We start from the raw sequence: 27,434 nt of genomic DNA, 5'->3' as shown, positions 1-27,434 counted from the left end.
GAGGAGGGGGTCTGGAGGCCCCCAGAGCTTATGACACAGTGTTTTGACCAAGAGCTGCCAGGCACATTCCCTGGGCAAAAGTGACATCCCTATCACTTGTCCCCTCCCATAGGGGATGGGTGGCCATCAGTCCTCAAGTGGAAATGAGTTGGGGAGAGGACAGACAACAAAGGAGACAGATGGGTGATGACCACAGAGGGGAGCGGGCCCCAGGCCCTGGGTGGGGAGGAAGCCTCAATCAGGTTAGCACCTACCTGGAGCACCCTCCCTAGGCTGATGCACGGGACCAGAGCTCTGACTGGGTGGCCTCCAGAGGCCATGCCCAGGGGACTCGGCACTGGGGCAGCTAACAGGAGCACCCACCTGCCCCAGCATGGCCACCAGGGCACTGTGGCGTCTGGGAAGTAAGTCTTCCCACAGAACAGGGGAGGGGAGGGAGAACCTCCTACAACTCGGAGGCAGAGGAGGTGGGATCTGCCCAGCACAGACCACTCAGGAACTCATTTGAACTTAACTGCAGACTTGATAAATAGAGCTCCTGAGCAAGGTGACATGAGATTCTGGGCACCTGCACTGGGCAGAAAGACAGACTCAGGCTGGGCAGGAGGAGGCCAGCACAGCCCGTCCCGCTCCGGCCTGTTAGCGGGGCAGAGCTAGGCCAGCGCCTGCAGAGAAGGGAGGGGAGGCCGAGGAGCTGCCCCGCCACGGCAGGGACCATGGAGCGAGCGGGTGGGTGTGCGTGGCCACTGCCCCTCCCTGCACCTGGAGTCCCTGCTTGCCTTTGGGTCTGTCACAGCATCTGGAATCCTCAGATCTGACTGGGCAGGGCTGGGTCACAGCTGTCTGGAGTGCAGAGAAGAGGGAGGGAAACTCTTTGGCCCAGACAGACGGAGGCCTCAGTGGGGGAGGCTCACCCAGAGACACCCTCCCCTTGAGTCACCTCCCCCTTGACTGATCCACGGCAGCAGGGGGCTCCCTCCAGCCCATGAGGATCCAGGAGGAGACAGTCCCAGCAGCTTCCCTCACTGTCAGCTCCTGTCCCCAGGGGACTTGCTCTTTGTGTCACGCTTATTTCCCAGCAGCTTCAGCATCTTCATGGTCTTGAACTTCCCCTTTTTCTTGCCCTCGGGTTCAGCCTCCCTCTGGAACTCTGAGCAGAGAAAGGGAAAGATTTGACTCGAGGGAGTCCATCCGGGGCAGGCTGGAGTGAGTGACTTGTGTCACTGACCAGGTGTGTGGCCAGCAGGACAGCTCCACACCAGCCTGTGTGAAACCGGGCAGTCACTTCACCATCCCAGGCCTCCCTTATTCCCTAGAGGTTAGGGATCCTCCTTGCCCGGTGTCTTGGCAAGGACCACAAGGACAATCTGGGTGCCCTATCACTTCAGCTACATGGGTTCACGACTCTGTGGGCTGCAACACAAGCACCAACCCTCAGAGCAAGAGGAAACTCCGGAAATGATCTCTCCCAGCTCAGAGTTTTAGTCTCTGAGATGAGCCAATCCCAGCTGAGCTTTTGTGGGTGCCAGGCCCCAGGCTAAGGGCTCCCCACCTGCTCCCCCTGTGATCCTCAGCAGTGCCAGGGAGGCAGCGCTTGGTACCCCGTTCTGCAGATTCAGAATGCCAGAGCTTGGACTGCATCCAAGCAGCCTGACTCCAGCCCAAGTGGGGACAGTGAGCGGCTGGTGGAGCTAAGACCAAACCAGACCAGCTTGCAGGCCCAGGCTTCCTGCCGTTCCAGGCACTGTCTGATGCTGAGCGGGCGCCGCCGTTTGGGCCCACACACCCCACACGCACCAGCTTGCAGACCAGGAAGGAGACACCCAAGGGCAACCCATCCTGGGGCTGGAACTGTCCCCCACACACCAGCCCTCCACGTGGCTTCTGGCTGTCGGCTGGCCTACCTTGCTCCAGCGGCCTCTCAACAGAGACTGAGTCTGCACACCCACTCCTGCTGGACTGCACCTGCTCCACCCGCCCCTTTCCTTCCACCCGCAGGCTGAAAGCAGGAGTTGAAGAGGGAAGAGGCCCAGAACCAGAACTGTCCTCCCCTGGGGACAGGCTTCACCTTCCTCCTTTACTATTTGTCTCATTCTTGCAGCACTGGGATCAAATCCGGGGCCTGTGCATGCGAGGCAAGCAGCTCTACCACGGCTACACCCCACCCCTTTTAATTTAAGTTTTTAAAAAATGTTTGGTACCAGGGATTGAACCCAGAGGCACTTAACCACTGAGCCACACCCACAGCCTTCTATTTTTTATTTTGAGACAGGGTCTCACTAAGTTGCTTAGGGCCTTGTGAAGTTGCTAAGGCTGGCCTCAAACCTCCCAAGCACCTGGGATTACAGGTGTGCACCCCCATGCATGGCTTAATTTTATTCTGAGACGGGGTCTAAGTTGCCCAGGCTGGCCTTGAACTTGAGATCCTCCTGTTTCAGCTTCCCAAGGAGCTGAGGGTTACAGGTGTGCCCATCAGGCCCAGCCTCACCTTTCTTCTTGATCATGGCTTCCAACATCTTGTCTTCCTCTTCTTCTCTGAAATGAGTAAAGGAAGCTGAGTACCCACAGGAGGAAGGACCATGTCATGGTTTGGGTCTACAGTGTGTCCCCAAAGCCTTGAGTTGGAAGCATGGTCCCTGGCAGCAAGGTTCAGGCTAGGCCTCTTAGGCAGTGACTGGGTCACAAAGGCTCTGACCTCACCATCATGGATTAATCCACAGACTGGGAGGCAGGAGGAAGTGGTTGGAGGAAGCAGGCCCTGGGGCGTAGGGCGTGGGGCAGGATTCATCCTCTTCCCACCTCTTGCCCTCCCTGCTCCCCGATGCCAGCCCTTCTGCCAGGATGTTCTGCCTCATCTGAGGCTGGGGCAGTGGAATCTGATGAACTGAATTCTCTGAAGCCATGAACCAAAGTAAACCTTCCCTCTTCTAGATTGTTCTTATCAGGTTTTTTGGTCACAGTGACAAAAAACTGACTATCACGGTATCTCTTCAAGTCCTTTCCAGCCTCCAAGTCCCCCCAGGCTGAGCAAGAGTGTGCCTGGATCATTGGTGGTCAGGGCAGGGCTGGCCTGGCCCTGGGGTGTGGCCTGTCTTGGGCTCTGCCAGGGAGTTGTCTCACCCATGGGGCCAAAGGTATAGCCCACTCTGGGCCCCTCCCCTAGCCGTGTCACCTCTGCCGGTCCTCGTCCAAGCAGTTGACAATGGCATTGCGCTGCTCGATGAGAGTCACGAGCTCCTGCATCAGCACCTTCTCCCGGCCCCGATCTTCCTCGGTCCAGTCCTTCTCTGCCAGGGGAGAAGGGCCAAGGTATGAGTGGTGGTAGACCCTCCTCCTCCCCAGCACACCAGGAGCCACTACAGCGTGCACAGGAAGGAGGCCCAGAGGGGCAGACCTTAGAAGTATTTGGGGGAAACGAAGGTTGTTATGGAAGAGATCAAGGATGCCTAAATAAAGCACCCTTCAAGGGGCCCTGGGAGGGCCAGCGTGAGACCCTCTAAGAACAGAGGCTGGCACACTTACGGGGCCTCCCGCTCAGTTCACGCATCTGGCAATAGATGGGCAAGATGGCCTCTTGCAGCAGGCAGGACCCGGCGGGGAGACAGCAGGGACTCCCGGGGCTCCTCCTGCAGAGGCACTATGACCCAAGGGGCACACTGGGGCAGTCACCAAGGAGGAGGGAAGATGAAGGGGAACTGGGGCAGGAGCCCAGCTAGGAGTTTCCCCTGCTGCTGTGTCTACCTGCTGCCCCTTTGAGCTCCTCTCCCCTCCAGGCGCAGAGCTGTCCTACAGGTCCACCCTCAGGGGCCCACCTGTGCCCTTGGCATTACCTCCCCAGCATCTCCCACACATCTGGAATGACAGCTGGGCCCTTGAGCCACTGCCCCACTGGCCTACTGCCTCACCTTGCCAAAGTTCAGGGGCAGGGTGCCCAACCTAGTTCTAGGGACATAATATGGGCTTCAGTGTCACCATCCAAGTTCATATCCCACTCTATTACTTCCCAAATCTGGAACCTGGGTGACTTATGTCCCTAGTCTACATGTAGGGAGACAGGCTTAGGGAAGCTAAGTCCTTGGCCAGCACCACCCAGCAAAGGTGGCCCAGGATTTGAAGTGGGGCAGCCTGACACCCCCCAGAAGACGGCTGTTTCAGTGTCCTGAGGCTCTCCAGTCCACCTGGGGCTCATCCTCCCAAAACAACATCTGAGTCAAGCCCAGAAGGTGCTGCCCATAGAAGGGAGGCTGGAGCGACCACAGGAAACCCAGGGCCAGGCTGGCCGGGGAGATGGAGGTCCTGAGCTCACTCGGCCACAGGGTGTCGCTGTGGCCCCCTCTGAGTGGCCACACCCCAGCCTCCTGGAGGTCTGGGTGGGAATGACTCACAGCTGGTAGTGGACCTGGGCCATCCTATGACTTTCCCAGGGCCACCTGCCTCCCAGGTTCCCCAGCCAATGGAGAGGCAGGACCAGTCACAGAGACAGGAGAGCCGGGTGTGCAGGGACAGGTGCAGGGTGTGCAGGGACAGGTGCAGGTGGGAGATGTGGAGGGAAGGGCACCTGCAACACCCCCCGGGCAAGCCCCTTGGCCCTTCTGGCCCTCCGTTCCCCTGTGTGTTAAAGGGTGACGGTGGCCTGCCACGCAGGGCTGGCACCATGCCCAGCCATGGGGAGAGGTCAGAGCTGTGGCTTCCACAGTCCTGAGGTCTCTGCCCCTGGCTATGGTTCACTTCATACTGTGGCCAAAGGGCCCTTGAAGAGCCTCCCTCACCAGACTCCAGCTTGGCACTCAGTCCGCGGAGCCCAGGGAGCTTCCGCATCACTGTCTTCTGTCCCAAGAACGCCCTATGGGATGTGTTCCTTTATTCTCACCTCACACATGAAGCCACTGAGGCCCAGAGAGGCTAAGCAAGTCACCTAATATCACACAGCAAGTCTGATCCCATGCTGCTCCTGGTCGTGTTGTTCACCGAGAGTTGGTCACCCCGACACCATGGACATCCCCCCTCACCTGTCGCGTGGTCCATCTCTTCCATGGCACTCACCATTTATGCCCACCCTAATTGCTCCCAGCCTCAGATGACCCAGGGCGCCTGCTGGCCCCTTCCTGTGGCCCATGTCCAGCCCACCTACGCACTGCTCATGGCGGCTCAGGGTGGAAGACGTGGCCCCCTCACCCGGCTTGTTGAGAAGGCATCGGAGCTCGTACTCCACGTCTGCCTGGCGCTGCTCCAGGTTCTGCTGCTTGAAGCTAGAGGGTGAGAATCGGGGGACAATGGGCAATTCTGCCCCCTACCTGGCTGCCCCACCCTGTGCTGCCACCAGCCCCAGGATAGGAGGGCGGGCGGGCCGTGCAGGACTCACACGTAGATGAGCTCCGACTCCCGCCGCACCAGCAGGTGCTTCTCGTGAATGAGCTTGAACCAGTCCACCAGCATGTCGTCCTCTCGGCCCTCTAAAGCCAGACACCCCCTGAGGCCAGGGCGGGCCACCCGGCTCCCCTGCTCGCTGGCCCAGGAAGAGGGGCACCACCCCAGACCCTCCCGGGCTCCCGCACCATTCACTCCGCCACGCAGCTTCTCCTCTAGCAGGACTCCGTGGTGTTCCAGAGCATCCAGCTGGCGCTCAATGGTGTCCATCTCTCCATAGATGTCCTCCTCCGGGATGTACTGGTCAGCCTGGACCTGCCCCCAAATACCCTGGTCACCTAAAGGCCAGCAACTCTCTCCCGTGTGCCCTCTCCTGCTCAGGCTGATGCCAGGAGCTCCACCCCTTTTTCTGGCCACCATAGGCTCCAGGGACCCAGGTCCTGTGGCACATGCCAGCGCAGCAGGAAGCAGGATGGGCAAGGGGAAGAGGCTGGTGTGGGGTCACCCCGACCCCTACGTGCTGTGAGTCCCAGCACCAAGACACCCCCATTTCCAGCTTTGTGGAAACTCCTCCCCCTGCCACTCTGAAGGACTTCACAGCAGGAGTGACAGCGGCCGATATCGAGATGACCTGGAGAACAAGCCTCTCACAGGAGTGCCTGACGCTGCACTATCGTTAGCCACCAAGAAATGCAGAGGGCTGCTCTGGGCTGCCAGGGCCCCTGCTGTGTCCCCCTGGCTGAAGCCCGGCTTCCAGAGGTCACCTAATAACCCTCCTGAACATCAGGGCAGCAACCCAGACACTCGGCCCGAGGTGACAGGGAGGCGGTGGTCCCGCTGCCTGTGTCCCGGGGCTCCCAGCTGGCACCTTGCGTTTGATGAGCGGGAAGCCATGTCCGGGCGCAGGTGGCCTCACTGGCTTGGATCCCTTGGTGGCCTTCCTTGCTGTTGGAGATGCTGCTGGTGACGGCTTCCGATTAAAAGGATTCTCCTTGCAGGAAGACTAAAGGCAGGGACATGACAATGGGCAGCATGGTCACACGAGGGACACAGAAAGCGGGCCAGCTTAGTGGCACACGCCTGCAATCCCAGCTACTCGGGAGGCTGCGGCAAATTCCACTCACCCGACAGCATTCCAGTTCTCTCTCTCTCCTTCCTTCCTTTCTTTCTTCTCTTCTTTTCCTTTTTCTTTCATTCATCTTTCCCTCCCTCCCATCTTCCTTCTCTCCCTTTCTTTCTTTCCTAGAGATTGAACCCAGGCACTTTACCACTGAGCTACATCCCAACCTTTTACGTTTTTTATTATGAGACAGGGTCTTCCTCTTTGCTGAGGCTGGTCTCAAACTTTAGGTCCTCCTGCCTCAGCCTCCCAAATGTCTGGGATTACAGTGTGCACCACCACACCCAGCACGCATTCTTTTCTTGTCTTTTTTCTTAAAGCTCTTACTTATTTTTTTCAGTGCTGGGAAGAGTCTGGGGCCTTGTGCATGCTAGGCAATGCCCTACCACAGGGCTGCCCCCACCAAGCGCTTCCATTCCCAGAGAACCTGCAGTGTGCCAGTTACTACTGCACCCGATGCTCTGGATACATGCATTACTCCTCAGATCTCAGATCAGGGCTGGGCGTGGCTCAGGGGAAGAGACCTGCCCAGCATACTCAAGGCTCTGGGCTCCATTCCCAGCACGACCCCCACCCTCACCCCCACACAAAAAGTTTCGTCTCCCAACACCTACGAAGCAGGTATTATAAAGTACATTTTCTAGCCAAGCAAGGAAGTCTAGGCCCAGCAGCCCTCAGCACTGAGGAACTGTGGGCAGACCATGAAGAGCTCACCGAGGCCTTGCAGACAGATGCCCTTCCCAAGAGAAATGAAGCGTCTCACACAGGGTCACCCAGCCAGCAAGTACAAAAAGAGGACCCTGACCCTCTCTCCTGCAGCAGATGGTGAAGGACAGCTCCCTTCTGGACTGGGAAAGGCCCACCCTCTGCTGCCCAACCAACCACAGTCACCCAGAGTTCAGGCTCTGTCTTTCTGCCCCTCTGGGGAGACCGCTGTCGCCTCTGAGGCCGGCCCAGCCAGGCAGCCACACCAGGCCCAGCAGGCCCCGCCCGCCCCATGCACACTGTCACGGCTCTCTGCAGCTCCTGGGAGGAAAACACAGGAGCCCTCGCAGGCCTTCCTGAGGCACACTGAGGCCTGCAGCCTTCTCCCACAGCTGGGAAGGAGGGCCCTGCCCGTCCCCTATGCCAGCTCAGGGAGCCACCTCTGAGGCTAGGAGTCTCGTGCAGCCACACAGGGAGGTCCTCACCAGTGAGCCAGTCCTGGGCCAGCTCGGCCACCCAAGACCTGGTCTCCCGTCCCCACTGTCTCCCAATCCTGGAAGGAGTGTGGGTGGGCTCTCCAGAAGGAGGATCACTTGGGGTTCTGCCTCCTGCCTCCATAAACACCCAGAAGACCCAGTAGAGTCCAGGAGCCTGAAGCCTCGACCCCTCAGGGGCTTCAGCCCTTGTCAGCCACAGGCCACCCTCACACCCACCCTCACACAGCGATGGATGGGGGCAGCTTCCTTGAGCAGAGATCCTAACCCAGCCACCCCACCTCTGACCACCAGCGGGCCCAGGGCCTCCTCAGAGCAGTCTGGAGCCTGGCAAGGCCCAGCCCCTCTCTCTCAAGGGGAGCCCGAGCCCAGGGAAGGACAGGGTCTTCTCAAGGTCACTGCAGGTGGCACAGCTAGGATCACTGCACCTGAGGCTGTGGCCCAAGCCAAGCAAGGTCCAATGGTGTCTGAAAGGCACACAGGTAGGTCCAGACCGACCACAGTCAGGCCACGACAACAGCTGCCCCCGTAAGCATCCCTGCCTTCCCCTACTGGGGCCTGGACAAGCCCTGGGTGCCAAGAGGCCAGCGGAGCATGCACTGTGGACACAGGAGGGCATGAGCTAGGTGCCTAGAGCATGTCCCGATCCCAGGCCACCCCAGGTTGTTGGCACAGGGCGGAGAAGTTGGTGAGCCTATGGCTGACCAAGCTTCTGGAAACCAATTCTCCTTGGCACCGCGCCTGAGGGAAGACACCACCCAGCAGGCCTAAGGGGGCCCGAGGACACACCTATCTGCCCTCTCCAAACTCCTCCAGGCCACACAGCCAAGGCACTCAGGAACTGGGTCCTGAGCCCTGCAGCCTGTCAGGGACTGACCCTGCCACTGCCAACCCTACCCACAGCACGCAGTCACCTGAGCACCTCCCCAACCTGGCTGAGAGCCCCTCAAGGACAGGGACCACCCTCGCCCATATCACCTCCGCGGCCGGCAGGTGGGTCCCTTCCCTCTGTTCTACCCCAGATCACCTTCTAGAACAATCCGAGTCATGTCTCCCTGAGTAGCCTATGAGCCCCGCAGGGCAAGTCAGGGTCTTAATACCATTTCAACCCCAGCCTGACAGCCACCAAGCGGGAGCGGAGGAGGGGTGGACGGGCCGTGTGCACGAAGTCTGGGGTGGATGGTCCTAGGGGTTCAGCACACAGGCCTAGGACACCAGGTACACAGGCGCTGGACATTTAATACACAGATGGCCAAATGAGTGGACAGATGAACAAATGGACAGGGGATGGACAGAGGGATTGGTGCCTCACTGCATAGGGTGGGAGTGGCTTGCTGGACATAGCCAAGGCCACTTGAGAAGTCAGGAGCCAGCATAAACGGCAGGCCCTGGACATTCTTGCCTGGAGACCAGACCCATGTCCATGAGAGAGGGTGCAGCTGGCGGAGGGAGAGTGGGGGTGGACACTCACCTTCACCTGCAGCTGTGGGGACGCGCTTCCCGGGGAAGGTGCAAGGCTCCTGTCTCCAACCAGCAAGAGAGGGGTGGGGGTGGCACCGCTGCAGGGCTTGGCTGGCAGGGGACTTGGGCTGCCCCTGGTCCTGGCCTGTGGTGTCCGCTCTGTGCTGGGCTGCACCATCTCCCCAGAAGAAGACAGGGAGGAGTCGGCGGAGAGGCTGGCAGAGTTCCCAGGGGTGCCGGGGGTGTCGGGGGCGTGGACAGCAGGCTCCGAGGAGCTCTTGGGCACGGCGGGTGGCTCCAGGAGCTCGGCGCTGGCAGCCTGGCCTGAGCTCTGGGAGGACAGGCTCTCCACACTGAGGGCCGGCGATGGTGTGGCCGAGGGGGGCTCCGAGCGGGAGAGGCGGGAGGCGTGGAGAGCTGTGAATGAATGCCACGTGATCTCGTGTGACCCGCTGGGCCAGGCCTTCAGCCTCACCTGACAGGATCCCCACCCCAGAGCTGCCAGCGACCCAGGAAACCCAGACCCTCCCCAAACGGATGGGTGCGGGCCCACAAGACAGCAAACCTACGGCAGGACCAAGTCACAGGTGTTCCCATCGTCAGACCTTGTGCTGGGGTGCACTGCCTCGTGACACATCTGAGACCCTTCCTCTCATGCAGTAGCACTGCCGCCGCCACCCCCCCACCGCCTCCCAGCATGCCCATCCCGAGCCACCCCAAGGCAAGCTACTGGGGAGGGGAGGGGAGACTGCTGCGGGGGAAGGCCAGAAAAGTGAGGCTAGCCTCCCCATCTCCAACCTGCTCTGTGGGAGGGACACAGCAGAGAGGCAGGGGCAGCAGCCCTGGCTACGGCCAGCTCTGGCCCAAGCACTGGTAGGCACCACTGCTGGGCATCCTCCTACCGACGACAGAGACCAAGTCTCCAAGTCCCTCATGCCCGCTTTCCAAAAGAAGCAACAGACTCAGAGGAGAGGGCACTTGTCCCCATAAGGGCTGGCCTTGAACACAGCTGTGGCCAATCCAAGTTCATGCCCCTCAGCTCACCCAGAGCCTGCCCACCGTCTCCCCCTGGGCAGCCCAAGCACCACTGGTGCCTCCCAGGGTTGAGACCCCTGGGCACCTGCCTGTGAGCATCTCTAACGCTCTTGGCCCCACCATCTGAGTGGTCCCCTGAGTTCTCAGAGGCCCAGACCCCAGCAGAGAAGGCAGGTGGCCAAGAGCACAGGAAACCTGGGAGACCAGAGAGCCCAGGATGCAGCGTGCCCAGGAAGGAAGCTCAGGGAGGGCAGAGGCCCAGCACCCTGGAGCCGGCCCTGCCCACGTCCCAGAGGGGAAGACTGAAGACAGATGTAGGGAAGGAACAGCTCCCAGTCTCAACGACACAGTGACAGTGTCTGAGCAAGGTGTGGTGAGAGCCGACCCCTACCATGTGCCCTGAGGGGCCTGGCCTGGCCTGCGCCAGGTACTCCCCTGGGCCCTCATCTAGAGTATGGACTCAGGATCTGGATTGGTGGTGTACACCTGGAATCCAAGAGACCAAGGCACCAAGGGCACCTTCAAGGCCAGCCTGGGCAACTCAAGGTGTTGTCTCAAAATAAAGTCAAAAAGGGCTGAGGCTGTAGCTCAGTGGTAGAACACTTGCCCATCATGGGCAAAGCCTTGGGCTCCATCCCCTGTACCACAAAAAAAAAAAAAAGACCCCTAGAGCCAGCTGCCCTCACATCTTCAAATCCTGCCTTCATCGCTTCAATACTGCGAGGCCCGGGGAAAATCACTAATCCTCTCTGTGCCCGTCTCCTCACCTGCAAAGAGGCAATCATGACATGGCCTCACAGGCTGCTCTAGGGTTCAACAGAAGGAGACTGCGAACCCCACAGGGTCCCTGGCCTGGAGAGCCTCCCTGACCACACCGCCCAGCCTGGGCCTATGCAAGGGTCAGGCAGCTGCGAGGCAAGGTGGGTACTCACTGAGTGGAGATGAGCTGGGCACTCGGGGGGCGGGGCGCTTCTTCGTCTTGGGGCTGCTGGTGGGGGTGATGCCATACCAAGGGTGCAGGGACTTGGGTGTGGACTCTGGATGGGCCAGGGCAGGGCCGGGCACTGGGCTGGGCACTGCAGGGAGTGACTCCTCCTCTTCTTCATCCTCCTCAAAGGGGTTGTAGGGCCTGGGCTCGGGGCCCTCCACCATGGCCCCATTCTCCTCCTGCCTGCTGGCCAGAGCCAGGCTTGGTGGCCCAGGGCTGCTGCTGGGAGGCAGCGGAGCTGGCTTCTTCTTTGTCTCTGCCTGAACCAGTGTGATCCATGGGGGGTCCTTCCTGGGGGCTGGCGTCCTGGAGAGAGGCCAGGAAGCAGAGGTGAAGGCAGTGGTCAGTCTTCTGTCTTCCTGGCACAGTTTCAAGTCCATGTTAAAGGAGAGCAATGAGGAGCTTCCCAGCCCAGGGGCCAGTCTGGGCCCAAGGATGAAAGGAACTCTTACACTCACGTCCCAGCTAGGCACCCTGAGGCGCAGAAAGAGCCAACCCTCAAGTCACACACCCAGGAAAAAAAGAAACCAGGGGTCTGGGGAACACCGGAACACAGTCACCTGGCCCCTCTAGGTGTCAATCTCCTCATTTGCTAAATGGGGACGATGACACCTCTTGGGCTGTTGTAAGAATCCAATGAGTCTCAGGCACAGGAGCTCCATAAACATTAACCACTAGGACAGCTGGGCCACCTCCCTCCCAACCCACCATCCAAAGCACGGCTCCTGAAGAAGAGTCGGAAACTGAGGTCCTCCCTGCAGGGTCGGGGAACTGAGAGCCGAGCACCAAGCTGACTTCTCCAGGCCTTTCTATACTCTATGAACAAGGCCTAGGTCTCCGTATTAGGGAGGATCTGGAGGTTGGGGAAGGGGAAGGGATTCCAGAGGCAGCTGTCCCCACGGGAGCAGGTCAGGCAGTGGCAGTGGGAATCCCTGGGCAGCCATGGGGGAAGGGGCGGTGGGCCCAGCTCTCCTGCCCACCAGACAAGCCTCCCTCTCAAGCCCACCTGCCCACCCCAGGAACCCAGCCCCACCCAGGCCCCAGGGACCCCGTTCCCACCAAGACCTCCATGGCAGAAAGCCCCTCGTGGGCCAGCTTACCTGTCTATCAGTTTGGGTGTCCCTCTCGGCTTAGGGACAGGAGGGTCCTGCAATCTTCCTAGATGGGAAAGGACCGTGAGCCAGACCTTCATGGGCAGCAGAGAGGGGCCCCCAGAGCCAGCCACAGAGCTGGCCTTGCTGAGGAGTGCCCTTCCTTCCCACCTGGGAGGTCATAGACCCCAGGTGGCCATGACAACCTCCCCTGCACCCTGGTACCTCCCCTGCCCAGCCCTCAGAGAGATTAGATAAGCACTGAAGGTGACCAGGAGAATGGTCAGGTGGACAAGGCCAGGCCTCCCGAGACTCCACCTATATTTCAGTTGAGAAGAGAACCCAAGTCCCTTCAGATCAATTCCCAGTATGGGCCAGAAACAGCATGTCACTTTAGCCCAGGTGCCACCTCCTCCTGGAAGCCTCCCCTGACTCCCAGGGTCACCCCTATCAACAAGATCCTGCACTCTCCTAGGCACCTGTGTCTGCCTCTCTCCTCCTCAACACTGGAGGGCACAAGGAGGTCTGAACAGTATCTGTCCCTAGTGCCCAGCCCCTAAGCCAGCCCTCGGGAGCACAGAGCGGAACGAACAAGCAGAATGAACAAGCAGAACTTCTGGTGAGTCCCAGGGAGGCCAGTGCATCCGGGTTATAGGAGCCTCCTTTCTTTCCATGCGCTCCTGGAAACCCAGGGAGATCCTTTGGGAATGTGTGCAACACGGGGTGAGGGGGGGACCCAGAGGGTGGGCAGGGGTTTCCACTGCAGTTCAGACCAACTCAGAGCTGCCTGACCTCCACCTCCTCCCAGTCCCTCAGTTCTCCCAGGCCAGGCTCGGCCAAACGCAGAGGCTGGGCACTTGAGGTCACCTGGGAGCGTGCCTCGGGACTACCCAGGGCACGGGAGTGATACCAGCTCAAAGTCCCCAGGACACTCAGGACACACAGGCGCACACAGCAAACACTCCTACACACCCTGGAACACAAGACCGACGCAACCAACATGCAGGACGGGGCAGGGGAGAGGCGGGGCCTTACTCTGCCCGTGAGCTGCACTGGCTCTGGGAACAGCTTGGCTCAGGGGCTTGCGGTGGCTACTTGCTGTGGGAATTACCAACCTCAGGACACACTCACAGTGTATGCAGGCCCAAGTGGAGAAAGTGGCTCCCGGATGCTCCCAGGTGCACACAGACACTCAAGGCCCAGACACAAGGGCCACCCTGCCCACTGTAACCCGCTCACCATTCACGAGGCTGCTGTCGCCCTGCTCCACTGGGCTGTCCTGCTGCAGGCTGGACCGGGGCCGGGGCGTGGGGGGCGTCAAGGCTGTGCTTTCAGAGGACTTCCTGGGCGCAGGCGTGGGCCGGCTGGCTGGGGGGCTGGCCAGTTCCTGGGGTTTGCCGGGAACTGGGGGCTTGGTGGGGATCTGCGGCCGGGCCTCAGGGCTGGCCTTGGGTCCATCGGCCTCAGGCCCTGCAGCCACACTCGGGCTGGGGCAGCCTCCCTCGCCATGCTTGGCTTCTTCTGTGAGCTGCTGCTGCTTTGGCTGTGAGGGGGGTCCAGGCCTGGTCCCTGGCCACCCCCCTGGGCCTAGCCGGGTACAGCGCTCTGCACACACAAAGGTGCCCTCCTCAGGTCCACTCCGGTAAGCCCCGGGCAGCAGGGTGCTGGAGCACCGCCGACACCTGCAAGGGGGACAGGACGGGTTCCGCCAGGCACTGCAGAGGCCCAGGCTGCTCCCTCCTCCCTTTACCAACTGCCCCGTGCATCCAGCCCAGGACTTGGGTGTTCCCAGATCAAAAAGCAAATGGTAACTGTCGGAGACACATGGGAACAACACAATCAGCAAAGCACTTGTGAAACACACTTTCAGTTTGTGCTGCAAGAGGAAGAAGCAAAGGTTTGCCCCAGAAGTACCTCCGGGGGCTGCCACCCACTAGGCCCAGGGAATCAACTGGGTGGTTTTAAACCAGCCAGGCTTGTTTATTGTGGGTTGGTTCGTTTTTTCCCTTCTTTTTCCCTCACAGTACTGGGGATCAAAGCCAAGGCCTCATAATTGTTCAGCCACCAAGCTATACCCCCCAGTCTCAGGTTTATTTGTTTTTAATAAAGCAGAATAAAATCTATCAGTAAATAATGCAAGCAAGGATAAACACTGCTTTATGAGACTCTTATTCTGTGTGTGCGACTATTGACAAGAGTTTCATTTCAGGTATTTACACCAAGTCACCAATGTCAAAAGCATGTTTTACTAAGAGTCACTGTAAAGAGTTTCTCAAATGCTGCCTAGGTGACCAGATGTGACTGTATTGATGTGGCCTGTTTCCCTGGGCCTGGGGCTGTACTCATATGTACAGGCACCAAACCAGATCCAGTATGTGCTGGAATTCCAAGCATGGCTGCCCTTGACTACATATTTTCAATTTTCCTTTCCTTTTTTTTTTTTTTAATATTTTTTTGTTTTGTTTTCGGCGGACACAACATCTTTGTTGGTATGTGGTGCTGAGGACAGAACCCGGGCCGCACGCATGTCAGGCGAGCGCGCTACCGCTTGAGCCATATCCCCAGCCCCTCCGGTTTCTTTTTTCTAACATAAAATGTTTGGGGGCTGGGGGTGCAGCTCAGTGGTGGAGCATTTGCCTAGCATGTACAAAGCCCTGAGGTACATCCCCAAGACAGCACTAAAAAAAAAAAAAAAAGGGGTTTTTACTAAGTTTTTGCATTTTCCTTGCCTGTTATATTCTACTTCCTTAAAACTGGCTTGCACCAGAGAGCCAACTTAAAGCAAGTTGTTATTGGGGTTTTTTTAAAAACTTTTTTCTGGGGCTGGGGATGTGGCTCAAGCGGTAGCGTGCTTGCCTGGCATGCGTGCGGCCCGGGTTCGATCCTCAGCACCACATACCAACAAAGATGTTGTGTCCACCAAGAACTAAAAAAATAAATATTAAAAAAATAAAATAAAAACTTTTTTCTTTTCCCAATGGCTTTCAAGTCTATGCTGTTCGTTAGTCAAGTAGTTATCCTCAAGAGCTAGGGCACTGCAGCAGAAACCCTGAGCTCCAACCATGTTGGTCACGAGATTTTGATCTAATTATGTGACTGAGCAGGTCTTTCCCATTACTAAGCCTTAGTTTGCTCCTCAGTAAAATGGGAATAAGCCAGACGCTCTAGCCCAGAGCCCATCAAGATGCCTGGCACAGCCGGACACAGTGATGTGCACCTGTAATCCCAGTGATTCAGGAAGCTGAGGCAGAAGGATCCAAGTTCAAGGCCAGCCTGGGCAACTTAGTGAGACCTAACTCAAAATAAATCCAGGGTGACAAGGGACGTGCATGACCCCTACACTCACCGAAAGCAGTGCCGATGGTACAGCCTGCCCTCTGCCAGGTACCGCTGCACCAGATGCACGTGCTGCTGGCAGGCCGCACAGGTGCTGCTGGGGGCCCGCTGGGGGGCCTGCTCCGACAGGCTGCCTGGGGGGGACTCCTCGCCCTGCAGGGAATGGGTACAGTCACCAGCCATGCCGTTCAGAACAGAACACGCCCCTTCTCCTTCCCTGTCATGGCCACTGTCCCTAAAGTGTGCACCGAGCTTCATGGTGGTAACAGGCAAGGATCAGAGCCCTAGGAGGGCAGTGAGGGGATCCTGTCGCTGTGCCCCAGATGAGGAAGCCAAAGCCCGGAAAGGGGAAAGATTTGTCGAGGTCACTGAGCTAGGGAAACAGAAAACCTGACTTCTGGTTTCTGAGGATTCCTGCCCCCAGGAAAAGCAGTGCCCTGTGAAGGCGCGGCCTCCCCTTCCCTCGGGTGGCCCTCCTTGAAGGCTGTCTCTTAATTCACCTCATCTGCCCGTCTTCCCTCCTAGAGCTGCAGGTTTCAATCCCAATGTCTCTACTGCCCAGCACTGTGACCTTGAGCACGCCTGAGACTTGGGTCCACCTATAGAATGACCCTTGATAGTCTCAGTCCCACGTAGCCTCCCTGGGGACCCACTTGGGCCTGGCTCTCTCTGGAGCATGTGTCACTGCAGTTGTCCCCCAGCCCACTCTGCACCCAGGCATCTGCATACCTGGCCCTTGTCTCCTGGTTCCTCCACAGTGGGTGTTGTAGACGGTGGGGGGGAGGGTGCCAGGTCCTTCCTGGGGGGTGAGATGCCACCTGCCAAGAGACAGGAAAAGGTGCCTGAGGCAGGTGGGGATCCTGCAGCCGCTGGAGGCCCCGCCCTGCCCAAAGAGGTCAGCTCGAAGCCTTCAACCCTGAGGCACCACAGGACCAAAGGAGGCTCCTCCATCACAGGCCAGGAGCACCTTCACTTGCAAGTCATGTGCTAAGGACAGGCCACCTAACCTCACTGAGCCCTGTAAAAGGGGGACAGTAATGACTACTACGCACAGCCCATATGACAACAGGACGATCAGAGAATTATCGAAGGACACTGCACAGCAGGAGGGCAGTTTCCTTCCCAGCCCAGCGAAGGGTTGGAGGAGGGGAAAGCAAAACGCCTTTGGTGCCAACCTGGTGGCTGGGGATGCTGCCTCTCCTGTGGCCACTGCTCACAGGTGAGCAGATGCAGCTCAGAACCCTGCCCACTGCCCCTCAGAGAGGACAACCCCCACCCAAGGCTCCCTGGGACCCAGCTCCTTCCTGCTACAGCACATGTTAAATGAACACCTGCTCTGGACCCCAGGATTAAAACAAACCCCAAGTCCACAGAACTGTGTACCCAAGAAAAGGCCACTGATGATATTTTAAAAATTTAATCACAACGGCCTTATCATCTACAATGCACTGACCAAACGTCAGGCCCCTGAACACATCTCAAAGCATTGAAGAGATGTCCACCAGCACGTTCACAAGACGGAACAGAACAGAAAATATCTGCACGTTGTAAAGTGCATCACATGTTCTAAGGGGAAGAACTGTTTCCTAAAACTTGTTTCAGTTACATACGTGTGCGTGGCCTGGGAGCGTGCCAGGAAACGTCCTTATTGTGAGTCACCCTCAAAGGTTTGGAAGCCCAGCAGCCTCAGCCAGTCCCTCCAAGACCTGCTCTGCATCCTGCCCCGCCTCCTCCCCATCACTCACAGCAGCACATGCCCCCTGCTACCCCGGCCAGCAACATTCCCCCCACCAGGATTTTCACAGGGCCACCTGGGCCTCCTCCTCCTTTAAGAGATCAGGCCCTCCCTGACTGCCCATCTAAGATACCACTCCCTCCCCTTATTACTTTTGGGATTGAACCCAGGGGATTTTAACCACTGAGCCACATCCCTAGCCCTTTTTATTTTCTATTTTGAGACAGGGTCTCATTAAGTTGCTTAGGACCTTCTTAGTTATTGAGGCTGACTTTGAACTTGTGATCCTCCTGCCTCAGCCTCTGGAGCCACTGGGATTACAGACATGAGCCACCGCACCCAGCTTTTTTTTTTCTTTCCTTCTTTTGAGATGAGGTCTTGCTGTATTACCCAGCTGGCCTTGAACTCCTAGGCTCCAATTAATCCTCCTGCCTCAGCCTCCCAAAACTGTTTTTTGGTTAGTTTGCTTGTTTTTCAGTACTAGGGACTGAATCCAGGGGTCACTGAGCCACTGAGCCACATCCTCAGCCACCCCCTTTTTTAAAATACTTTTTTTAATTGTACATGGACACAATACCTTTATTTTACTTTTATGCGGTGCTGAGGATCAAACCCAGTGCCTCACAGATGCTAGGCAAGTGCTTGACCACTGAGCTACAGCCCCAGTCCCCCACTTTTTTTTATTTTGTTTAGTTTTGTTGTTGTTTTGAGATAGGGACTCACTTACTTGTCCAGGCTGGCCTTAAATTTTGATCCTCCAGCCTCAGCCTCTCCAGTATCTGGAATTACAAGTGTGCACCCCTGCACCCCGTCTCCCCCATTGCTCTTTATCCTGCTCCTTATTTATTCCTTGAAATGATACTACTTACTGATCTATTCTCCCTTTCACCCTCCTCATTAGAATGTAAGTCCTGAGCCTGAACCCTCTTAGTGGTCTCCCCAGCAGCTGTCACAGGCCTGGCACATAGTAGGGACTCAACAAATATTTGCTTAAATGTGTGGGAAAGTGCCAGGTGCTGGGGCTGCACAGCCATGAACAAGACAAAGATGGTCCACAGGAGAAAGAAGGGGGTAAGGCAGCTCTTGGGGACCGGGGCGGGGCTCAGTGGTGGAGCCTGCACTTAGTGTGCACGAGGCCCTGGCTCCACTCCAGCTCTGAAGAATCTGTACCCTACCATGAGGTGGGCAGCAGGAATGTCCACCTGGAGAAGGCAAAACTAGAGACAGGAGGTTGGGCAGGAGGGAGCCCACCAGGAGGGAGGCAGGGGCAGACCAGCAAGGAGCCGCTCAGCAGGGACAGGACGTGACGCTCAAAGACGCGCAAGAAACCCAACAGGACGGCAGCTGGGGCAGGGAGCAGTCGAGCCCACGGACAGAGGCCCAGGAAGCCACACGGGGCTTCTGGGCCTCCTCCTGAGGACACTTGCCCTGCACCCTGTGGACAGATGCCCCCCTGCAGATTCCCATGACTGCGGGGCTTCCTACACTCAAGCCCCGACTCCCTGGCCAGGCAGGGGTCACCTGATGTGCCCAAGGTCACTGGCACCCTCAAGCCCCCCACACAAGCTAAACACAGTGCGGATCCAAAGCTACCAAGTTCACTGAAAGTCAGTCTAGTCAAAAATCACCCCTGAAACCCCTTCCCTGGCCCAGAAAGCTCAGTACAGGAGCATCTGGGGAGCCACCAGCCAGCTTTGCCTCCAGGGTTGGAACGCATGGCTGTTTCCTCTGCTGGAGCAACAGATGGGATAAAAATGGTCTTATTTAGAGGCCAAGTGGTATGTGTGAGAGGTACCAGTTGTACCCTTCTCAACGAGAACCCCCGCAGGGAAGCAGAGAGCCCACCAGGGCACACCCACCCTGCAGGTCACCCAGGAGGGGTCTGCCAGGAAGGACTTGGTACAAGGAAACTGGGAGGTAAGTTGAGATTCAGGTCACAGTCCATTCATAAATTCTGATCATTAACCAAGAGAAACAGGGATCAGCAGAATAAAGGGGCACAAGTTCTCCCACGCTTAAAATGGGGTTTGTGCCCCGATAAACACATCACACCTTGGAAATTTCCTAAGTCAGAAATTCATTTATTACCCCAACCTCCGGGACATCACAGCTTAGCAACACAACACACTGTAGAGTATCAGCTGTTCCTGGCTCAGAAAAAGGGCAAAATTCAAAACTAGGAAAACAGTTTCTACAGAATGCATATTGCTTTCATACCACAGAAAAATTGAAAAATCAAGTTGAATCATCCTAAATCAAGGACCATCAATAATCTAGTTTTTAGGGTTTTTGTTTTTTTTTTCTGGTAGTATTGGGGGGTTGAACCCAGGGCTAAATAGCCAACCACTAAGCTGCATCCTCAGCCCTTTTTATTTTATATTTTGAGACAGGGTCTCAGCAAGTTGCTGAGGCTGACCTTAAACTCACCATTCTCCTGCCTCAGCTTCCGGAGTATCTGGGATCACAGATGAGCACCACTGTGCCTGGCTAGATGGGCACTATTTTCCCATTGCCAAGGGGAAACTGATGCGGGGCACAGTGGCACACACCGGTAATCCCAGCAACTCAGGGGGGCTGAGACAGGAAGAGAACAAGTTCAAAACCAGCCTCAGCAATTTAGTGAGTTCCTAAGCAACTTAGCAGGACCCTGTCTCTAAATAAAAAACTAAAAAAGGACTGGGGACGTGGCTCAGTGGTTGAGCACCCCAGGTTCAATCCCTGTAGCATTAAAAAAGAGGAGAGGCTGAGAAAGGGAGGTGAAATCGCTGTCACCCAGAGGAGAACTCCTGAGTCCACGCTCTGAATCTCCACTCCAGCTAGACTGCCTCACCAAAGACTGTGGTGCCTAGATGTGCAGTAGTTTTGGGTGCAGATGCCAAATTCCCACCTGCACAAGCCCCTTATCTAAAATGGTGACGGAGTGGGTGCAGGGGTTCTCACACCTGTAATCCAAGCAGGAGGATCTCAAGTTCAAGATCAGCCTCATCAACTTATCGAGGCCCTAAGCAATTAACTGAGGGAGACCCTGGCTACTAGGGATGTAGCTCAGTGGTAAGGCACCCCTGGGTTCAATCCCCGATACCAAAAGTATTTTTTAAATAAACAAATTAAATAAAATGATGATTTACATATAACCTATGTATATCCTCCTGTGTACATTTTTTAACATTTATTTTTTAGTTGTAGATGGACACAATATCTTCATTTTATTTTTATGTGGTGCTGAGGATCGAACCCAGTGCCCCACACATGCTAGGCAAGTGCTCTACTACTGAGTCACAACCCCAGCCCATGCATGTACATTTTTTTAATATCATACTGCAGACTTTAAATCATCTACAGATTATTTTTAATATGTAACACAATGTAAATGTCATGTAAAAAGCTCTCCTACAGGTTTTTTTTTTTTCCTCTGTTTGTTTGCGGTACTAGGATTGAACTCAAGGGCACTCTATCCCCGATAGTCTCCTTAAATTGCTTAGGGCCTTGCTAAATTGCTGAGGCTGGCCTTGAACTTGCTATCCTCCTGCCTCAGCCTCTAAAGTAAATGGGACTACAGGATTGCACCACCTCACCTGCTTGGCCTACAGTATTTTTTAGGAAAGATGATCTGAAAAAAGTCTGTAGGTGCTCAATACAGACGAAACTTTTTGTTTTGTTCTGTTTTCTTTACAGTGCTAGGGATGGAACCCAGGGTCTCCAGCATGTTAGGCAAATGGTCTACCACTGAATGCATCCCCAGCCCCTTGAATAATTTTGGCGGGAGGTTTGTTGACCCTGCAGGTGCAGAACCTAAGGACGCCCAGAACTATGTCTTTTCACTCTGACTTCTATTAAAATGCACAATGCAGTTTGTGCACTATGACATCAACCCTGGTGTTCATGGGGGAAGCAAATAACAAATTCTTTTAATTTTTATGCTTTTTTTTTGTTCTAAATTTTCTATAGTAAACATGTTTACTTTTAGTAAAAAAATAAAACCACTGACTCCTTTTTTTTTCTTTTTTAACAGATGGGCTGAGTCTGTCCATAATGGAGAACAGAGGCAGGAGGCAGGACCCAAGTGGGGGCCCTGAGGACCCATGGGCAGCAGTGACCCCAAGTAGGATTTGGGGCTCCTGGATTCTCCTCCCAGCTGATCAGCTTTTCTGCTGTGTTCCTGAGCACTGCTCCCCCTCACTGGGCCACTTCCTCTCTGCAGATGGGGAGGCCCAGCTGTCCCAGGAGGGTTTTCTGCACAGGACACCCAGCCACCTGGCTTGGAGCAGAGAGGCAGCCTCATCGCCCCCAGCCCAGTTCCCAGGTTCTCAGTTCTCAGGCCTTAGAAGTCATCTCTGTGGAGGACACGGCACACAGCCAGACAGGACAGGGCCACTGTCTTGCTAGAGGAGAAAGACCGGGAAGCATCTGCAGACAGGAAGTCAGGGCTGGGAGGTGAACTCTCAGAGCGGATGAGCTCGCACTCCTGACAAAAGGTACAGGTTTTGGTTTCTGTGCTTATTATCACCTCCCCGTGGGGCTGTGCAAACTAGAAGCAGGAATCGCCCAACAGCTGCAGCGGGCCTGGCACAGCGATGTTTCCCCCAATAAGTATTCAAATGTGTGAACTGATGACTAAGTGAACAGCCTTGGCCATCTCCCAGTCACCTGCTTACACCAGAAAACAGGAACAGGCCCTCGCAGGGCCAGCCTCCCAAAGGCAGGTCCCCTCTCACCTTGGCCAGGACTGGCAAAGTAGTTGTAGTACTGGGACACATAGGTCATGATGCTGAGACAATCAGGGACACTCATGGAGACCATGTCATTCGGGTCCAGGAGAGCAGGGATGCCCAGCTCCTTTTCAGCCACTTCGAAGGCCTGGGGTGGGGGCAGGTGCGGGGTAGGGGCAGGAAGAGCCACGGCAGAAGAGGCAACGAAGAGGCAGTTAGTGGACATGCCTCACCCAGGCCTAACTCCTTACAGTAGGATAGGGCAATGTGGCTCTAGGACCACCCAACCCCACGGGATGGCCTGGGGGGCTGACACCAGGCATGGCCTTTTCTAGGACCTGTGCCCTACATGCAAAGGCAGCCGCCCTGCAAGACCTCTGCCCTCACCCCCAGCCCTCCCCCCCCACAGGCTTCCGTCCATCCGGGGACTCACCAAACGGTTATTCTCAAAGACATTGTCCTTGGAAAGTGAATCAAAATCTCTGCAAGAGGCAAAGGAAGGAAGAGCACTGGTCAGAGAGGAGGGGACGGCTCGGTAGTGTGCTGGGGCTCCTGAGGAGGAAACCGAGGCAGACAGCACCTGCCAGGAGGGAGCCAGGGCATCCCACGGGATGGGAAAGGAGGGTTTAAGAACCGGCTTTCCCTATAATCCCAGGGAGGTGGAAGTGGAGGTGGAGGATCGCGAGTTCAAAGTCAGCCCCAGCAATTCAGCCAGCCAGGTGCTAAGCAACTCAGTGAGACCTGGCCTCTAAATAAAATATAAAATAGGGCTGGGGATGTGACTCAGTGGTCAAGTGCCCCTGAGTTCAATCCCTGGTACAAAAAACAAAACAAAACAAAACAAAACAAAACAAAACACAAGACCTAGCTTTCAAGTCCAGACTCTTCCCTAGAAGCCATCTGGAGTCAGGGCAAGCACCCTCAATGACAGGGCCGTGCTGAGCTCCTTCATCTCATTTACATGATCCGAGAGGCAGCCCTATGGCAGGCACTTATCCCATTCCACAAATGAGGGCACTGCGGCCTCGAGAGAGGACACCACCCAGCCCTGGTACGGATCTCTGGCCTTCTGCTTGTCATGTCACAGAGTCACACAAGTCCCACAACTCACTGAATCTGAACCCTGCCCAGTCCAGGGATGAATGCTTTTATTAACTGGGCCAGAAATAGAACAAGTTTGGACAAGAGTGGAAGTGGGACACACTCCAGGGCTCCTGGCCCTCATCAGCTGGCTCGTCACTCTGGGTCACTCCTGGGGACAACTTCCTTTGATGTGGAACAGTGAGGGGGTCCCAGGTTTTCTCGGTGGGCCAGGTGAGAGGCCCCTGCTGCCTTTGCCTACCCCACCCTCCCTGCTCTGGCTGCGGGCGCTCTCCTGGGTCCACCCACCGAGGCCTTCTGCTTCCTTCTATGGCTGGAAGCTGCTGCTGAGATAAGTGGCCCATGTCCTGGACCTCAGTCCCTGCTCTTGCAGGCCAGGCCGTGTGACCGTGGGCAGGCCTGCCGGCCTTCCGGCCTTCATTTCCCCAACTGGGGAAGCCTACACCCAGCTCCCAGGCTGGTACGAGGGATGGCAGAGCCTGGGCTTGGTGAGGGGCAGGCCCCCCAGACGCAAGGGAGCAGGCAAGCAGCCCACGGCCCCTCACCCCACACTTTCCGAGGCAGTGTCCAGGGACCACAGACCCCGGGGGGAAGGCAAGGAAGGGCTGCGGGCGAACCCTGGTGGGGCTCATGGGCGGGGGCCAGGCACCAGCTCTGATCCCCTTGGCCAACTCTGGCCTCCACCCTCAGCTGCTTCACTAAGTCTCCTGTGGGTGACTTTAGGCAAGTCATTTAACCCCCTTCTCTCAGTCTCCTTGTCTGTGACACCTGGAAAGTTCTTGACTCTAGGGGAGACAAAGAAACAAAAATGAAATCCACTCGGGGCTGGGGATGTGGCTCAAGCGGTAGCGCGCTCGCCTGGCATGCGTGCGTCCCGGGTTCGATCCTCAGCACCACATACCAACAAAGATGTTGTGTCCGCCGAGAACTAAAAAATAAATATTAAAAATTCTCTCTCTCTCTCTCTCACTCTCTCTCCTCTCTCACTCTCTCTTTAAAAAAAAAAAAAATGAAATCCACATGGTCCCTGGCTTCAAGGGAGCTCAGCAATGTGTGCATGGGGAGGGGAGGGCCAGCACCTTCTCCCCCACAGAAGCCTGGGCCAGCACTGATCCACCCTGGCAGGGCTCACAGTGCCAGGAGCTGAAACCACTGGACAATACCGGCCTTGCCCTGAGCCACTGTACAAGGAGGTTCTGGCCTCACCCCCAGCCCCACACCTTGGCTCACAGAGACCTATCCCTACCCATCATTCTCCCCCGTGGGACCTGGGCCTCAGTTCTTCTCCTGTGCAACTGGCTGTTCACTAAGGCCTGGCTTCCCTAGCAAACTAATGGCTGGGTTTGGTTCTGGATTCCTTCTTGGGAGAGAAGTCACTCTCTCCTCCACACAATCTTTTTTTTTTCCCCCCCGCTACTGGGGATTGAACCCAGGGGTGCTTAACTATTGAGCCACATCCTCAGCCATTTTACTTTTCTTTTGAGACAAGGCCTCATTAAGTTGCTGAGGCTGGCCCCAAACTTGCCTTCCTCCTGTCTCAGCCTCCCAAGCTGCTGGGATTACATGTGTGTGCTGCCACATCCAGTTGTTTTGAGGTTTGTTGGTTGGTGTCTCTACCACCTGTACAGTGTCCAGCAAAGACAACTCTAGAAGTACTTGTTGGATGAAGGAGTAAAAACACCGTCATCCTCCCCTGCTGCCTAATAACACCACTTATAATAACTAATGTTAATTGCATGCTTATTATCTCATTTAATCCTCAAAACAATCCCTATTATTCTTATGAATCAATCCCACCTTACAGATGCCTGGGGGAACCCAAAGACTTCCTAAACCTAAGAACCAGGGAGCCTTCACTTGGATGCCAACAGGCTCAGGTCCACCAAACAGGTTAGCTTGACACCCAAGTCCATTCTTGCTCTAGGCTTGGTCCCTGTCCTATGCCTCACCACTGGTCCCCAGCCAAAAGAGATGACCCCTCCAGCCTCTGCTCCAACACAGGGTCCAGTCCCAGCCCCTTCTCCTCCACCTCAAGCCCCTGCTCCTGAACTCCACTAGTGTCACATGCTCCACGGAGGACAGCAGGCCACCTACGTCACCACCTCATCTGTTCCCTTCTATACTGATACCCCCAAAACCCTCTCCTCCTGGGCCCAGCCCATCTCCACAGACACGGTGCCACGAGGCACAGAGTAAACTGGGTGCATGTACCATCCAATTCTTGGGGTGATCCTTTCAGAGCCCTGCCAGGGCAGATGTGGGGTAAAAGAGCACAGAAAGACTCCAGGCCCTGACAGGCTGGAGCAGGAGGGGGTCCTGCCAGCAGGCTGTAAGCACAGAGAACTAAGAACCAGGACTTCAATTCAAAATTTGCAATTGAGACCAAAAGCAAAAGAAATGGTGAGCACCAGATAAACTTTCACTTATTGTTTTATGAATGAATAAGTGAAAGGAAGGAAGAGATTCCAGGGTTCAGGCCAGCAGAGAGGGTTGAGGCAGCAGCCCAAGCCAATTGCTCAGGGGGACTGAATACATTTTCCTACTAGAACCTCACTGGGCAGCTCCAGGCAGGAAGGGGTCACTTCAAAACCTCGAAAAGCTGATTGACGGTTCTCAATGGGAACTTGTGCACCTGAGTCTTCCCAAGGCACATGCCTGACTCTTCTCTAGCCCACCTCATGCCCTGCTGAGGACAATAGGGGTGCAGAGCACACACTGGGAAGGCAGGCCTGATTCCTAATTGGGGAGGTGTTTGGGGGCATGGTGTGCCTCCTGTTATCCAGCAATCATTCATTAATCTAGGGGCTCCTCTGTGCCTGAATGGTGCATTGGGGCGTCAGAAGTGAGAGTTCACTGGTCTTTCCAGAGCAAGTGGCCCCACAGGGTGATCAGCCCTCAGTGCCTTATGGAAGTGTGGGGGAAGAGGATGGCTTCCCTCACCCTTCTAGATTCTTGGCTGGCCTATGAATTAAATTGACATAAAATAGTTGAACAAAACAAAAGAGAAACTATACTTAGTGACATATGTCAGCCTTGAGTCCCATAAAATATGGGGCTCTAAGAACTTAGAGTGGGATTGAAGCTTCTATAGCATCCAGAGACAGCAAGGAACTAGGGCTGGGGTTTCTGGGGCTGGGGGAGGGGAGGAATTGTGTGGCGAGCGAAGGTCGAGCAGGGAAGGTCTCTCCCGCAGCCAGCAGTCCCCAGCAGCCTTCCTCCCAGGGAGACACTTTACTCTGGTGGATCCCCTTACAGACGTTGATTTCCCTAATGTGTGAATTTCTTTTACAAAAGGACCAGGCGACCCCAGAGTCTGCCATTTCTCAGATCAGCTCAAACCTGCGGAAGAAGTCTATTTTGGGGTGACAGATTCTGATCTCCTACAATCAGATTCTGGGGTGGTGCGTCCTGGAAAAGGCGGACTCTGTGTGTCCCTAGAAAGGAGTTTAGCGTAAAAGACGCCCAGGTCCCCAAGGTGGGGCTCAGCGCTCCTTCGCAGGGTCAGGGCCTGCGAGGCTCGGCGTCCTTTTGCGGAAATCTTGCCGGGTGGCGCGGGTCAGCGCCCCTGGGCTGGCCGGGGCTGGCGTCCCAGCGGGCGGGGTCGCGGCTCGGTGGGGGAGGGGTGCCGGGTCGGGGGTCTCCGGCGTCCAGAGCCGTGGGCCCGGTCGGGGTCTGCGTCCCAGGGCGGCGCCTGCCACCGCGTCACTGAGGGGGTGACGGTCCCCGCCCGCCCGCCGCCCCGCGCGCCCCGCCACTCACAGCAGGTCGGGCCGGTGCCGGTGCAGGATGGCGCAGAAGGCCAGGCCGTCCCGGAAGGAGCTGCTCAGGTCGCGGATCTCCACGCCGCCGTAGCCCTCGCACTGGCGGCGGCACCAGGCCAGCAGCGCGCCCCGCGGCCCCGCCATGGCCGGCGGGCTGCGGCTCGGGCTCCGGCTCCGGCTCGGCGGCGGCCGCGGCTCGGGCTCGGGCGCGACGGGCGGGCGGGCGGGCGGCCTCGGCGTCCTCCTGGCTGCGGCGCGGCCCGGGCTCGGCTCCCCGCCGCCCCGCCCGCCGGCCTGCCCCGACCTGCCCGAGAGCCGCCGCCCGCGTGGCCCGGCCCGGCCGGCCGCGGCTTACTCACCGCGGCCCGCTGCCCTCATTGTGGGCCGGCCGCGGCGCCCGTCGCCTGCGTCCCCGCCCGCGCCGCCGGGGAGCGGGAGGCGGCCGGCGCCCCACCCCGCCGCGGCCCCGCCCCCGCCGCGGCCCCCTCCTCGGCCCGGCCTCGCCCCATCGCCCCGGCCCGCGAGCCCCGC

General features: G+C 56.9%; 1 protein-coding gene across 2 annotated transcripts; it reads right to left on the bottom strand.

Moving 5' to 3' along the window:
- Window positions 1-957: 957 nt before the first annotated feature.
- Window positions 958-27,434, bottom strand: MICALL1 (MICAL like 1). 2 transcript variants are annotated; one of them, XM_081309210.1, is made up of 16 exons: window positions 26,902-27,434; window positions 22,475-22,523; window positions 22,048-22,189; window positions 16,327-16,415; window positions 15,608-15,750; window positions 13,501-13,943; window positions 12,271-12,328; window positions 11,115-11,593; window positions 9,158-9,564; window positions 6,236-6,370; window positions 5,556-5,682; window positions 5,363-5,453; window positions 5,176-5,249; window positions 3,173-3,287; window positions 2,489-2,535; window positions 958-1,150 (listed from the first exon to the last, which is right to left on the bottom strand). In XM_081309210.1, the coding sequence occupies exons 1-16, from the start codon at window positions 27,045-27,047 to the stop codon at window positions 1,029-1,031; spliced, it is 2,667 nt and encodes an 888-aa protein (XP_081165336.1). In that variant the 5' UTR covers window positions 27,048-27,434; the 3' UTR covers window positions 958-1,028. The 2 variants fall into 2 exon arrangements, with proteins under 2 accessions (XP_081165336.1, XP_081165337.1); XM_081309211.1 differs by having other exon boundaries at window positions 11,115-11,476; window positions 26,902-27,429.

The sequence above is a fragment of the Spermophilus citellus genome, assembly GCF_964194105.1.
Source record: "Spermophilus citellus genome assembly, chromosome: 10".
Classification (NCBI taxonomy): domain Eukaryota; kingdom Metazoa; phylum Chordata; class Mammalia; order Rodentia; family Sciuridae; genus Spermophilus; species Spermophilus citellus.
Note: the sequence above shows the minus strand (reverse complement) of the source record. Positions and strands in the feature narration are given on the sequence as shown.